Here is a 16,834-nt window from a genome sequence, read left to right on the forward strand (position 1 = left end):
TCAAATATAAGACGGTAAGTCAAAGCAATGATATTTTTACACACTGGCCCTCTGGTTTATTTATTTATTTATTTTGAAGGTTTTATATGGCGCGAACAAGACTCTTGCGAGTATCAGAGCACTTTACAGGTCATAATTAAGGCAAGATATAGTGTACAAAGAACAACACAATACAAATTTACAGTGAATAGACATAGAGTTCAAGTGAATTTAGCCATGAGGATAGCTTTCACTTCTCTTTTGAAGGAGGCAGTGGAAGGGTTCATTCTTGTTGCACTGGGTAAGGCGTTCCATATCCTTGGAGCCCCCGAAAAGAACCGGTTATACTTTTCTTTTTTTGAGATTCGTTGAGGTTGTAGGAGAAGAGTCTTGGCACTCCTGGAGGCTCTGTTGCCCGCAGAGAGCACCTGTTTCTGAGCTAGGTATTGTGGGGCGTTGTGGTAGAGGGCTTTGTGTGTCATACAAGCGATTTTTAGGTGAATTCTGGGGAAATGTGAGTGTTTCTCTTAGAACCTGTGATGAGTCTTGCAGCTGAGTTGATCGTAGCTCTTAGCGGGGCAGTCGATGACCTAGGGAGGCCGCATAGTGTTACTGCTCTATATTCCACGCGGGGAATTACTAGGGCTTGAACTGTATGTTTGAAATCGCGTGCGGGCAGAAAGGGTTTCAATTTTCGTAGGGTCTTAAGGTGGAATTGGCTCCCTTTGTTGAGGCGCTAATGTGTTTCTGCATCTTTAAGTTATTGTCTAGTGTTACCCCTAGAGACTTCGCTGAGTCGACTATGAGCGGTTGTCCATTAAGAGCTGTTAGGTGCTTCATCCAGTCCAGCATAGTGTGAGTTTCGTTCGGGGGGCGATTAAGAGGAATTCTATTTTGAGGGAGTTAAGTTTCAGATGGTTTTCGGCCAGCCACCTTTGTTTTTTTTTTTAGAGTGGTGTTGAGCATTTTGATGTCCTCTAGTGAGTGTATCTTTATGTAAATTTGGGTGTCGTCTGCATACATGTGGAAGAGTATCTTCGAAAGGCTGAGAAAATCAGTCAGAGGTTCCATGAACAGGTTGAACAAGGTGGGTGATAGGGAGGAGCCTTGTGGGACTCCTAATGAGACTAGCATGGGATTGGACAGGGATTGGTTGACCATGAATCTTTGAGATCTATTTTGGAGGAAGGAGGCGAACCAGTTAAATACATTTCCGGACATTCCCATTCTGTGTTTCAGGAGATCCAGCAGGCTGTCGTGTTTGACGGTGTCGAAAGCTGATGATAGGTCGAGTAGGATTAAAAGACAGGCTTCATTTTGGTCTAGGATTTTGATAGCGTTGTCTAATACATGTGTCATGGCTGATTCGGTGCTGTAAAATCTGTACCCTGAATATTGAAATGTGTTCTTTAATCCTTGATACTTATACCATGTACATTGAAATTTTATCTCTACTCGACGTTTACCTGCTTACTATGATGCCATACATGTACTAAACTCCATGCATGCTTCTTGCCTCTCCTCCTGCCTACACACTATCTATACGTCATTTTCCATCCACTCCCCTACTGCTATCATGTATATATTTATTCAAATGTCTTTCGCACTTATACCTGACTTGCTCACTGTTCTATCGCACTAACCAAATGCCCTGCATGCTTCCTGCCTCTGTTTTCTATTGAAACACTGTCTATATTCTGCATCCTAACCACCTCTCCTTCCAATCTTTAGGGTATGCCCCTCACCCTGACCCTATGTTCTCCTTCTCCCACTTCTCTCTCGCCTTTCTCTTCCCTTCTCTCTCCCTCACTCCTCCACCACCCAACCATTGGCTATTGCACTAACCAATTCAACTTCTATCCCAACACTTTCCCTCTTTACTCACCTAACTCTGTAAATACTACCTCTCCTTCTCTCTGGGTGCTATACATCCCATCCAATTGTTGTAAAATAAGTACATATGCACAGCCCTGAGGAAGCCCCAGGCCGGCAGGCCATGTAAGGGGGCAAAACACGTGTTGGCTGTTCTTCCACTCACACTCGAGGATAGAGTGAAAGCTTTTTCATGAATAATTCACACCAAAAATCAGTTTGTGCTTGGATTTTTCCTGGAAAGAATCATATAACCATCCTTGCCCAGACAATCCTGTTGAACTCTATATGTGTAGCCTGACTGTTGCAGCTTTTAAACCTGCATGAGAACCTGTTAAAATAAAGAATTGTGACTGGAAGGAATCCTACTTTGAAATTACTGGGGACTTCACTGTCCAGAATCCTTTCCTGCCAGGAGGGGGGAAATATTTGCAGAGCCGGGCCCAGTGCATAAAACCACCACTCATTGCCCGCGGCAAGCCGCTCTTCACTGGGGACTCCACTGCCCAGAATACTTTCCTGCCAGGAGTTGGGTGATATTAGCAGCACCAGGCAGAGACCATAAAACCAGCACCCACAACCGGCGGTGCAGGACGCTCTTTACTTGGGACTCCACTGCCCTGATTACCTTCCTGTCAGGAGGCGGGAGATATTTGCAGCACCAGATGAGGTGCATAAAAAAGCACTCACCACCCATGGCACTGGATGCTCTTCACTGGGGTCTCCACTGCCCAGAAGCCTGTACTGCCAGGAGGCATGGGACATTAGCAGTGCCGGGCGGGGTGCATAAAACCACCACTCGCTGCTGCAGCATGGGATACGTGGGAGACGAGCCCGGACATGTGTCTAGGCAAAGACCAGGCAGATAGCTGGCCCATCTGCGTCTGTCAGAGGCCGAAGGAGGCTGGGCCGGGCCCCTCCGCTTGGTCCTTAGAACTGGATATTGATATCAAAAACTGCGGGTGAGGCTTTGGTTGTTGAATATACCTAAACACCCATTTTTATTGTCTGTGCTCCTATCTGTGATCCCGAAGTCTAGGAATTCAGAACTGTGATCGTTTGACATCTCTTTCCATATCACAGAACATAGGGAAACACAAAGCTGCAGATAACTCAGTGGGGCTTCAAGATATTAATATGCCAGTTGTGGATTGAAGGCTTCATAGAAATGTACCTTAAGTGATTCGTGTGATTTGAGTGAGATAGACAATTTGATAGAATAAGTTGAAACAATATTAAACCCCCAGAATGCAGTAAAATCGATACTTAGCCACAAACCTATATCAAGCAAACATATTTATCAATAATGGACTGAAAGCTATTAAACTGATAGGGAATCAGACTGCTGCATCAATGCCAGAAAACGCTACTGTGGCACAAAATAGATTCTGGGCAATAGAGTCCCCAGTGAAGAGTGATCAAGAGGAACTGCTCCAGAAAGTCTGAAAAATGTAATGGGTCCTTACTACTATGGTATACAATGTTGATATGACTTCGTCAGATACCACTTCAGGCTTCTCCTGCTAGAAGATTTTGAGTTTCATAAAAAAGAAAGTCCAAAGGTAGAATTCTTAACCGAGTGAAGGTACGAAAAGTGTCCAGCCAATGATGATAGTTAGGCAGAGGCAAAATTTGAATTTTCACACATCTTCAATGAGACCTGATATAGACACGATCTGATTTCGAGAGGACTTCATCAATATATCCCGCAACCTTGCCCCACACAGGGGGATTTCCAACTTCCAAAAAAAAGACTAAGGGACACATGTATGACAGTTTTTAGTGGTGGCAAACAGAGAATCATGCCATTTGCGACCGCTAAAACGGCTTGTACAATGTACCAACCATATGTTGTGAGTTGGTAACCTATTAAAGATGTGCAAAATAGGGTGTGCAAGTCGCTATTAGGCAGGGGCGTGCCAAAGACATCCCTTCTTAATAGCGAGTCGCAAGGGCATGTACGATTCTTTTGTGACCGGAATGCGGTCACAAAATAATCGAAATTTACTGCCTACTTCAAGTCCGTGGTATGCCGATCGCAGACCCCTTCCCCTTTGTGACTGCCGGCGTAAACGTTTTTGAAGAGCAGACAGTGGTCCTATGGACTACTACCTGCTCTTAAAAAAAAAATTATACAGAAACGGTTCGTTTTTCGTTTTTAAACACATCCTGTTTTCCTTCAAGAAAAACGGGCTGCATTTAGAAAAAAAATGTTTAATTTAAAAGCATACACAGACTTGGTGGTCTGCTGTCTTTAACAGGCCACACTCAATATGTTATTGCTCATTCCCAATGGGTCACAAAAATTGCGACTTGCCCCATGAATATTGATGAGGCAGGCCCAATTCGGCACCATAGGGAATGACTAATGTGTCTGAGACACATTAGTATTTTTCATTTTGTGAGTTTCTAATTGTGAGTCACAAAAAATCACAATTAGAGACTCACAAAATTAAATTATTGTATATGTGGCCCTAAGGCCCTCATTTAGAGTTAGGTGGATGGGATACTCAATCACAACCGTGGTGGATATCCTGTCCTCCATAATGCAAATGCCTTATGGCCTATGACACTTGTAATACGGTGGACAAATTATAGGCCATGTTTTGACGGACTATCTCATCTGCCAAACTCTAACTAAGACTCCAAGTCAAAACGTAAAAACTGTGACCAGGACAACCTGCTTGGTGTATCTAACTTCCACACCATTGCAGTCAGTCTGAAATTACACTTAGGTCAAACTCAACAGTGATTCCTGATTGGTGCTTTACTTTTTCTTGGCAGCTTTTGCCTTAAAGCTTCAAAAACTCTCAAGTCCACCCTATTGCATAATAGTAATTTTGTTTTTACTTTTCTTCTTACATTATTTTCAGTTTTTAGATATTGGTTGTGGGATTTTTATTGAGTTGTGTTTTGACATTTTTACTGTTTTAGTCTTACTAAATTTTTTGCACATTTTCTGAAGTTAAGCCTGTCTGCTCTGTGCTATAGCTACCAGTGGTTCAACCCAGGTTTAAATGGTTGAAACTGTGTGTTTGACTTGACTGGCTTTTGGGGACTTATTACTTGGATGGGAATCATATCCACCCCAACTAATAACCCATTTTATTGCAAGTATTTAGTACAGGACAGTGCCACTGTTGCATTTATGGGGTATGACAGGTGTACTGATGGCCACTGTTTATGTATTGGTTCTGATACTAGGGCACCATGAGAATCACATTAGTGTTTCATAATTAGGGGCGCAATTAACAAAAACTCTTGTGGCCACCATTGGAAGTTACAGCTTTAATTCCCAAGTCCTGGGTAACAAAAACAATATTTGCAGAGGTTGTATTCTCCAACTGTGGGTTATCAACCTACTTAGAAAAATATATTTTTGCAGTAATCCATACTAATATTATAAAGAGAGAGCCCAAACCTTTGAGGCGGGTAATCTCAGTAACCACAGCACCAATCACAACACCCAATACAGCGTTGGAAAGGGCAGTTGCAGCAGAAGGACATAGGCTATGCAGATGGCCACCATATATATTTTATTTTTTGCAGAGTTTTATATAGCGCAAACTTGACCCGAACTAAATCAGGTATCAGATCGCTTTACATAGCACCAGTTACGTTACATGAGGACACACATTCATTTTTGTTAGGCACTGGGAGATTAAGTGATTTGCTCAGAATCACAGGATGTTTGGCGTCGTTACAAAGACTCGAACCCAGATTCCCAGGTCCGAGGTCGAGCGCCTTAGCCGTTAGGCCAACTCCTCTATACATTTAAAAGGTAAAAGAACCGTGCCAGCAAAGTAGTCCCTTGTGGGCGTGTCTGCGTTTTGCTGTGGGCATGGGCTGGGGGCGTGACTAACGCTGGGGGCGTGTGGTACGGCCATCACATCGTGGGCTGTGGGCGTGTGCTGGGGGCGTGTGTCCGCCCTTCATGCCATGTGAGTCGTACATACAAGCGCCAATTACGTTGCTGCGCAGCATCAAGGGGCACGCTGGGGGCGTGACACACTGGGGGCGTGAGAAACGCTGGGGGCGTGTGTCCGGCCTTCATGCCATGTGAACGCAATTGCGCCGCATCAAGGGGCAAGCTGGTGGCGTGAGAAACGCTGGGGGCGTGTGCTACGTTCCGCCCTTCATGCCATGTGGGTCGTACATTAATCAGAAGATTGTCTGCTGTGGGCATGTGCGTTCACCTGGAGGCCTGGTAAGTAACGTTACTGCAGCCTCTCCTGCGCGCTGTTACTGAACTCTCTCATTCAACGAAATTACACGTGCCTGCTACCATCAACCAGGGCTATAGCCGGGCTCAGGCGGCGGATCAGTACACTAATTACACGTGCCTGATAACATCAACCAGGGCTGCAGCTGGGCCTCAAGCGGGGAAACACGCGCCTGCTAAAATCAAACAGGCCTGCATCTAGGCCTCAAGCGGGGGAACACGCAAATGAGCATGTCTGCGGGGACAATTACTGCAGCCTCTCCTACTCGATGTCACTCAACTCTCTCATTAAACGGATTTACCCGCGGCTGATAACTCTCTCATTTAACAACATTACACGTGCCTGCTAACATCAACCAGGGCTGTAGTCGGGCTCAGGCGGCGGACCACTACACCAATTACACGCGCCTGCTAACATCAACCAGGGCTGCAGCTGGGCCTTCTCTGTCCCTATTCTAATGAAACAAAAAATGTTGTCTACCTCGAGATTTTAAAATAAATTGCCCTTGCCAAATACACACATTACACACATTCTATTTCATACCCGGACAACGTCGGGACGGGCTGCTAGTATGTTTGATAAAGGAGTGAGAGAATGGGTGTTTGCCGGGGTGCAGCCATAGAGAGCAATGGGAGAACCGACAAAGTTGTAGCTTTTTGGGCATCACAGAATTTCCAATGGCTTCTCACAGACTGTTTGGTCCTGAAAAGGGATGACATGTGGAAATAAAGTGCAAAACAGTGTTCAGACACGTCCCATCTGTTGTACGTATGAGAAGACATTTCTCCGCCCAAAAAATATTTTCATAAATTCAGATGCACATTTCTGTATTTTATTCCATCGGATAGTCCATACTACAGACAATTAATGGGAGAAATTATTGGGGTGTGGAAGTAGGGCTGAAATATGACTTACATAGATGCCTGAGGCGCTCTGCTTGGACATTTGTGATTCCCAAAACAAGGAAATGTACACCAATTATAGTTGAAATGATGTTTAGATTTCTTCTTGTGTTTAGGAATTCAACCATATTGGTCTAGTGATTCTATACTGGTTTGCTATATAGGTTCTTGCTTGGAAGTCAGTTAATTGTGGTGATACTGTCATCCATATTGATATTCATGTTGCAAAGACATGCTACCACGGACTAAAACTGACCAATATAGTGGGCTCTCTGATATAGAATGATGCATATAAGACAGTTTATAGTTAACTTCTTAAAATGAAGACTTACTGCATGACTGTCTTGCAAGACGTTTTACTTTTAATCTGCATTTTAAGATAGCAGGCACTTTTTGCTCACCTGCTATTACATTTTGATGTAGTCTTAATTTCAACACAACTGCTTATAAGCATTTTATTTTGACCTCTGTAACTTATATATCTTATCTATATTTGAACTAAAGGGCTTACAAAACGAAAACAATGCAACTACTGTACATTTAAACGTCTACATCTAGAAAAAAAGAGCAGAGCTGTATGTACGAATTTCTATGTTTAATTACCCAACATTTCTTTTAAAAGTGTGCTTGCTCAATTAAAAAATTTCTGACGTAAACAACCCCAAGCTCAATTAATAACTTTCTGTAGTAAACAACTCCAGCCCCCCTCAAAGTTGGAGTTCGAGCTCCATTCGAAATATCTGATGCAAATCTGGCTTTATTTAGATGTAGACCTATAAACATTTTTTTCCCAAAGTGATGATGCGTGTACCCAGAGGTACATTCCATGCTTACTGGTCAATTGGACTCTAGTTGCACCCTATGTAATACCGAAACCAGAGTGAGTTTCCTGTCTGGTGGTCCTGGCCTAACATTTCGTTCTGGACTGCGGACTGAGCTCTGTATGGAGTGGCATTGTGGGAAAGAATGAAGGAATCTGAATTTTGAATTTACAGGAATTTATTTAGCGCACGTATACCCGGCGGTTTCATGGCGCTAGAGGATGCCTTACCCAGAGCATAACCAAGGAATTACTGAGGTGGGAAAGCATGTGAAAAGAGAAAAGTCTTAAGAGCCCTACGGAATTCAAGATAGGAGGAAATGGATCTAATATACAGGGGGAGGGAGTTCCAAAAGGTCTGATTAATTACAAGTGGCTGTAATTCATTCTTGCAGTTCACCCATCACCTTCTTGGTTTTTTAAGTGAGAAACGCTTAGTGTACAGATATGCCTAAATGTGTTTCCCATATTCACTGTGCTCCCAAAATTAAGCTGCAACGGATCTGAAATTGCTTGTGTTTTCATCTGGAGGTGATCTGACCCCACATTTCAAGATGAGCTGTTCATGTTGGAGCAGGACCAAGACTGATTTGCAAATGGATTGTCTCTGTGTAAAGTGGTTTGGTGGGCAAAAAACGCTGGACTGGAATGCAGCCCCCATTAATTACCAATGGCTGATTAATTGAAGCATACCACTCATCACCTTTTTGTCTTCTGAGATGCGCTAATTTTAACAGGTATGCCTAAACTTGGATCCTGTGCTCACTGTACCACAGAATCAAATAGCAACACTCTGAGGAGGCCCAAAAGTCCAAAACAAGTGAGAGGTACTTGTGTTCCTGCTCAGAGGGAACCTGGTCTTGCAGTTCAGGATGGAACAAAAACCCCAGAAAATCCACTTACCTTTTGCTGGCCGGCTGTCTTTCCCCTACAGTACCTTCAGCCGCCTTCTCCTCTGCTTCTGTAGCAGAAGGAAGCAGGAAGCACACAGGCTCCCTCCCCTCAGCCAATCACAATGCTGCAATGAAGCGTTGTGATAGGTCTGAGCGCCGTGTTTCGGAGCACAGACGGGGATTGGGAGGCTTTCCATGTTCCTCACCAAGCTGCGTAAAGCAAGCCTGGTGAGGAAGATGCACAGTGCGCATGACTGGCCGGCCCTTAGAGGTCCGGCCAAGCAGTCATGCTTACTTGGAGTGGGCAAACCACTCCACCCCGCAAGTCCAGCCCCGCCCCGCCCTAACTGAGTCCGTACTGAAAAATAAAATGATAATAATCAGGTTATTTTAATTTTTATTTTTCTGCTGCACTGCACCTTAGGGCACTGGAGCGACTCTCCTCGGCCTTAGCAGAGGAGCCGCCACTGGGCTCCATTATTTTCTTAGCCATAGGAAAGCAGAAATAAAAACATCAAAGCCAATGAAAAAAGGATACTCGACAAACTGTACTGGGAACTTGGTGAGCAGATCATACGCCTTCGTTTCAACAAAGGATGAGATGACAAAACTCCGATTCTTCTCTACGAGCCAGGAGAAGGAAGCAAAAGTGGGGAAGAGAGCCAACATACTAAGATCAATTTCTTAAAGCAATCCATTGGGACAAAGATGAGTGCAAGGTGTAAACAATACAATTTTTGCAAACGCTGTAAAAAAACAGTAACGTTTTTGTGGCATGTATCCAAATGCGAAGGTATTCTTTTTGTTACAAAATCTTTCTAGAAGCATGAAAGCCCAACATATTTTGCTTTATGGAATGTGCAAGGTTTAACACGATTGAGAAAACGTGAAAAAACATAATAAGGGAATTATTACGGGTATAGAAATTATTTGATGGCATGGTCATTTCTTATTAAGGCCAATAAAAGCTCTGTCTTTAATATTTTGTTGGCATCATTTTTCTTAAGTAGCTCCTATAACATTTTCATGAATTCTAATGTGTCAATGTTTAGTTCTTCAGAGTCTTTCTTGACCAGCAAATGTTTAATAAAAATACCTTGCAAAATGTAATACTTATTAATTCTGTAGATAAATACACCTTGAGTTCCAGTGTGGAGAAAATATTAACTTGTCAAAAATGTACATTTTTAATAGCTCTTCCAATAAGTTGGATGTGAAGAAAAAACATGTTGTTTAATGTACCTTATCCTTTAATGGACCAGCAGTTATATGGTCAAGGACATACTTTAATATAACCGTTCCTTGACTTGAAAATAATGTCCATAAACATTATACACAGCAATAAATATGTTCCTCTATTTGAATATGCAAGTATATTGCTGCATCCCAGATCACAACTCAGAGATAATAAATTAGAATTGTCAACCTCTACTTTTGAATCAGCAATACATTAAACACAGCCTACCCATAAAGCTAAAACAACCTGTATTTAAGTTTTTGAACAGGGCACTTTTGGTTTGGTCAACAGCGGGATATGAAACGTTAACGAGTGAGGGGATTAATTTTGCTTTGCCCGTTCTATCAGAAATATTTCTAAGGAACATCTTGCCTTGATGCAACAAACAGGAACAACTTATAGTCAATGTTACTCTTGTGTAGGTATGGTTAGTAACTGTGCAGCAAGTGCCTCATTCCAAGGTTTACATAGCGGTATTTATTTAGTTGCTTTCTGTAGGTGCACATTAACTTTCAGTGACTGGAGGTTGGCAATGTTGCGATACATTACTGTTTTGTACGTTAGGTGAAAACAGGAAGAAACATAATGCACAGCAGCAGGTATACAAAACAGACAAACAGGGGCTGATAGGCACCAAGGGACTGATTCACAAAGGGCCTCCACACTTTGGTGGAGGCCCTGTAGTCATGGAAGAATCTCTGAGCTCTGGACGGACTCTCATCAATGAGAATTCTCATTGCGAAGATTCCGCCCTAAGGGCCTCATTATGATGTCCCAACACCATCTCGGATTCTGAACCAACTGACTTACGGTTCCGCCCGAACGATTAATAGGCGACCAAGCACTGTTCGGTCGGAGTCCCATTGTTTCCTACGGAAGCCCGTGTTCCGACCGACAACTGGCCATAACATGGGCTTCAATGGGAAAATGGGGTGTGAGCGGAAAACCCTGCACCGTGTTGCAGGCACCCCATTGTGCCTGCCACACAGTGCAGGGTTTTACTGGGGTGTCCCTTAGGTACTCCCTCGGCCCCCAAAGTCACTCTCAGACAGCCTTTTGGTGTCAGACAGGCCGACTCAGAAGGGCTTTTTGAAATCGATATCGTGATCAGTAGTTCGGAAACGCTGTCCATAGAGGTGCATAATGCGGTTCCGACCGACAAGGATACTCCGAAAGCCAATCATAACCATTTAGGAATGACCGCATGGTTTACTCTCTGACCACGAACATTGTGATTGGTCGGGCGGATTGTAAAACAACTGAGTCATCCAGAAGGGTTCCGATGCGATCTAGGAAATTCCGACTGTCGGGCAGAGGCTTTCTGCCCGACATCGTAATGAGGCCCTGAGTACGGAGACTCCCCTACAACTGCCAGGACCCCACCACCAGTGCAGAGGGCCTTTGTGAATCAGGGCCGAAGGGCCTAATTCATAACGGAAAACTTAAACCCGAAGTTTGAGTTTAGATCAGAAGTCTAAGGGCCCAATTCAGTCTAAGTTTATCTTTGTGAATTGGACCCTTAAACGTCAGATCTAAACTTAGACTTCACATCTAAACTTAGACTTCAGGTCTAAGTTTACCTTTGTGAAGCGGGCCATAGACTTTGGAAAGATATGCATCTTAATATGAGTCAGTAATTTTTTCAGACCTGTGCGTAAACCCCTTTTTTACGCATGGGTTGCAATTACAAGTTGGGAGTTATTTAACACATCCAATAATTATTGGATGCAATCAAAACCTCAACGGTTGTTATGTTTCGGCAGGTCAAACCTGCTGAAATTGAACAGTGAAAAACCATATGGTAATTACTGTATCATGTGGATTATACTGCCTACAAAGGGAGAGCAAGACATGTATATGAATGCTTAAAAATATTGACCTGCCGCTACAATAATACTGCATTTGGGACCAAGCGCATATTGCTACTTTTGCCATTTGCTCTTTTTTCACAGATGCTACTTACGTGCTGAGAATTCAAAAGAATCAAATTTGACGGGTTGAACATAGTTGACGAGGCAGGACATTTCCTCATAGGCTGCTGCTTCCAACCCTGCAGTGCCTTCATCTGATTCAGACTGCATTTTCTTCAATTCCTCTTCATCCAAGTTTTGTAAATCCTCCTCATTCTCTGGCTCTTCTTCCAAGGCATCACCTACATCAAACATCACAGAGTACATTTTGGTACTTCATGCCATGTATTCTACATATACAAAAACTAGCATTCATTGACATAGTGGATTTTGAATATTTTTCTAAAATTTGTTCAAAGTAAGCAGTGACTACAAAAATCTTCTTTGAAAAATCGAGTTCTAATTGTTCTTCACAGGGGTGGTACCCTATTTTGAATGTAAGTTGTATCACAGAAAGGAAGAGCATTAGTGCTTGACACCACTTTTCTTTGCATCGGACCACAGCAGATTTCATCTGACAACACACCTCACAACACAACAACAAATTACCATTTTGTACAACTCCTACCACATCACACCAAAGCAACCAGCACCATTCCAAAGCATACTCCTGTATCCATATCCTCTACATACATAATCAGACTTTGTCACACCATACTTTCTGTACTAACCAGTCAATATCATAGCAACACCACCCCACAGCAGATGCTAAACCAAACTACACTATACACACCTTATGAAATTACATAAGTAAGCACACCACAGAATAGCACTGCACATTTCCACACTGCATCATGCCACATACATCACATTACTTTCACACCTACCCACACAATACTACAAAGTACCATACAACATATTTTCACACAGTACCACACCACTTCAACAGTACCCTACTAAACAACAGTTCATCAACTCATCCAACACCACACCGTACCACACAATATAACAGTGTACCACTATTGTACTCTTATTATTCTGACCTTCATACATCACATAGTATATCCCTACTCCCTACCATTTCACAATCATCACAACATAACATTTTACACTACAAAGTGCCACTTCACAGATACCAAAATGAATTAAACTGCTCCTTTACAAAAGACACTGGAAGACACGTGGGAGACTGAAGTTCCAACATGGGATGAAATAGTCAAGACAATATTGTGGGGGCTGATAGACTTGAGAAAAAATCAAGGAGATGCCAGAAAAGTTCAAGAATGCTTCAGGAGCCACATTCCTTGTAAGTACTGTAGGGCTCTGCATCACAGCCTCTTAAACCAGACAGACAATCTTTAGACTCATGGGTTCTGTGGACCATTGAATGTAAATAATTTAAGTTTTTCATATGTACTCTGTCATCCTGGGTAGTCATTCCACGACATATAGGACAAAGTGTATGTTTACTACATAAACTTCTTTGACGTCAGTTAGGCCAGCTAGTAGTTAGTCATTGGATGTGAACAGATGAGGAGGATTCCTTTAGAAACAAAGTAATTAGCAAGGCTCACTCATTTTGTGACTTAAACATCCATGCACACTGACTAAAAGAGATAGCCACTGTGAAAACCCACCTACTGGCAGATGACAATGGGCAATTTACCTTCATGCATTACCAGCTAAAGTGGAGTAACAAACTTAGAAACATGCAAAGTAAGACCTTGATTTCCAGTGAGGATTTCAAGACTTGCATGCAATGGTGAATTGAAGATCAGATCCCCAAGAAGTACCCCTCACTGGGGTAAAGTCCTATGTCACCAACAGCGATCAGAGATTGCTTGAGTTGGGTATGATGCATCTTACAAAATACACAACATAACACAATAAAATAATGCAAGTTAATACATTAGTATTAGCTAGTTAAGACCTACTGGGTGTGTGAGGCGTCTTTGTGAAACAAGGACAGTGCGCTGAGTCCATACTGATTATCCAAAGATACGGACAAAAAAGAACTTTGTCACTAGAGTGTTGTAAATAGTGAAATCTCACACTGAGCAATCATTCAAAGATGAAACTGAGCATTAGCTATCAAACTACACAGGTCCCTTTTTCAGGTGTACACAAAAGTTGTAACCTTCTGACAAGGACCTGTTTTGGTTCAAAAGACTGTGAAAGAAAAACAGAAGGTCTGAGCCTACTTGAATATTATGCGGTACAAAAGGGGGTGGTGATGGACGGAGCATCTGAACCAATCAAACACTCACACCCAGTCAAAAGATCTGGGTTTAATCCATCACCGTTCTTTAGCCCACTCTGCCACCCCAGTTCAGACATGGCTATATGCAAATCAGTCTGACCCTGTGCATCATGGGAACTGTCCAGCCCGAACTGCCAAGCCATGCCTTCCCTAGACCGGAAACAAGCTTCCGAGGACCGGTTTCTGGCATTACAGCCGTCTTCAGCCCGGCTTGCTTGAATCCAGTGGCAAAGTGAGCAAGGGACTCACGTCTGAGCATACCCTGCCACACTTATGGCGGGCAAAAGCGGTACAAAAGGGGGTGGTGATGGACGGAGCATCCGAACCAATCAAACACTCACACCCAGTCAAAAGATCTGGGTTTGACCCATCACCGTTCTTTAGCCCACTCTGCCACCCCAGTTCAGACATGGCTATAAGCAAATCAGTCTGACCCTGAATATTATAACATGTTTATTAAGCAAAATAGTTCTATTGGAGGCCAGTGATACATATTTTTGCCTCCTGAAGCAATTACACACTTTTATAAATTTTCTTCACATAAGCATCAGCAGGAAGGTGTATCTGATAGAAAAATAACGTTATACAGTGAGATTAAGCAAGTGTTCAGCTTCCTCATTATATATGTGCAAAATACCTTGAAACTAAGATACTAGAAGGGAACCTCCTTTCCAGGTTAACTAGATTCTATGTTCTTGCTCTAGAGAGCTACATAAGGCAGGGGCACATTGAAATCAAGAAAACCTAAACAGTTAAAAAGGTACAACATAGGTATACAAATTGTTTTTTGTTAATTTGGTATTAAATCATTATACAATTGCAAAACTATTTTACTAATTGGCTCCTCCCTTTTGCACCTCCAAGTGCAACACCTAGAGCAGATCTAGTGCCATTGGTCTACTCATTTCTATTTCAATATCATTTTCATTGCATTTTTCAGATGCATTTCCATGAGCATCATTATTGCTTTCCTCGTATTAATTGATAGCCTATGTAAATGAATGGGTAATGCCTTTAGAGTTTGCGAGACAATGAATAGCACCCATGCATAAATGTATGAGAATATAAACCATCACTACAAGAATTAATACTGCCAGGAAAAATCCATAGAAAATACAATTTAAACAAGTACCAAATATTACTTTCATCCAAACAACACTTATCTAAGGCTTCATTGAGTGCCCTGACAAGATCTCTAAAATGATCTATCTCTTCATGAATACTAAGGTATTAGGAATATAAGTGCAACATTCAGAGAACACTAAAGCACGCAAACCAAAAAGATGCTGCCATGACGGTTCTCACAGGTCCTGCCACAGACAGCATAGACAAGGTGAATTGCAGCAAGCATGATATGTTCATGGTGTACAGGATTTCAGTAGAGACTGCATCAAATTCTTTTTATGAGGTGCCCCTGAAAGTACAGGTCAAGGCACGCTGCTGTACATTTAAAATGCGTGCTCTCAACATATTTAAATGCATAAAGGTTGTTTCACTGTGTATGTTTAGCTATGTTTTCAATAAGACAGGCCTAGGTGTGAATAAAGTATTTAGGGCCAGATGTAGGTAGGAATCATTTACCGATTCTTAATTACCGAATTTTACCGATTCGGTAATTAAGAATCGGTATATATGAAGGGGGGACATGTAGGTCCATCCAGATGTTTTTTTTACAGAATCGGTAAAAATCTGTATTTACCGATTCGGTAAATACCGACCGGTAATGCCCATTCATTCCTATGGGCTTTGAAGCCCATAGGAATGAATGGGCATTACCGAATTGGTATTTACCGAATCGGTAAATACCGAATTCCACAAGGGTGCAGGGGGTGTCACTTTGACACCCTCTGGCACCCCCAAAACATGTTCGGGTGCCATGTGGCAGGCATACCTGCCCTAAGGGCAGGTCTGCCTGTCATATGGCACAGGTGTGCATGCACACATGTGCATGCACACCGGAATCGGTATTTTACCATCAAATAGATTTGATGGTAAAATACCGATTCTGTAAGGCTTGTGGGACTCAGAAGAGTCCCACCTACATCTCATATTTACCGAATCGGTAAAAATACCGATTCGGTATTTTACAGATTCGGTAAATTTACCGATCGGTAAATTTACCGAATCTGTAAAATTCAGGGCCCTACATACCATTTCTGATTTACCGGTCGGTAACGGCCGAAAATACCGATTTTCGGCCGTTACCGACCGACCTACATCTGGCCCTTAATTTTATATCCCGCATGAGAGAATGCAAGCAAATGCTTTAATGGGGAAATCATTTTTTTGATTACTTGAGTGGGAAAGTAAGTTTATAAGAAATTAATTAGGCTACTAAAGTCAGAACTGGCATAAAACCGGCTCTGTCACTCATCACAAAATCAGCGCTGGAATATACATTGTTGGCCAGGAGTGTTAAGAACTCTGGCAAAGAAGAGAATGGCATGACTCTAAGCCAAGGAAGATCAGGCTGGTGTTTGCTGCTGACAACTTAGTAGGGGACAGATATCTGAGAGTGGATGGAACCAGCTAGCTGAACAAACGATAGCTGTAGCATTACCTGTTTTGACTTGGAGATGCCAGGGAGGCTTCTCTAACCCATTCCCAGGGCCATCTTAGTCAGCCAGAGTCCACTCACATTGGGTGAGAAAAACAGTTTGGACTAGGCCTGGGCAGAATTTCAATTACGCCAGAGTAATCTGAGTAATTTTGGCAATTCCACGTTACTCTTTAATGTGAAATTACTGATAATAATGATATTCCGTCTCCTTCACCACCCAGTGCACACTCCTACAACC

General features: G+C 42.6%; 1 protein-coding gene across 1 annotated transcript in view; it reads right to left on the bottom strand.

Moving 5' to 3' along the window:
* The window catches only part of PLCB2 (phospholipase C beta 2), a 544,505-nt gene that overhangs the window by 176,240 nt on the left and 351,431 nt on the right, over positions 1-16,834 (bottom strand). Inside the window, exons 15-16 of the mRNA XM_078659789.1 lie at positions 11,890-12,078; positions 9,228-9,312 (exon numbers count right to left, since the gene is read on the bottom strand). Coding sequence (XP_078515915.1) covers positions 9,228-9,312; positions 11,890-12,078 — 274 coding nt within the window. The remainder of the gene's footprint in view (positions 1-9,227; positions 9,313-11,889; positions 12,079-16,834) is intronic.

This window comes from Lissotriton helveticus, chromosome 9 (genome assembly GCF_964261635.1).
Source record: "Lissotriton helveticus chromosome 9, aLisHel1.1, whole genome shotgun sequence".
Lineage (NCBI taxonomy): Eukaryota > Metazoa > Chordata > Amphibia > Caudata > Salamandridae > Lissotriton > Lissotriton helveticus.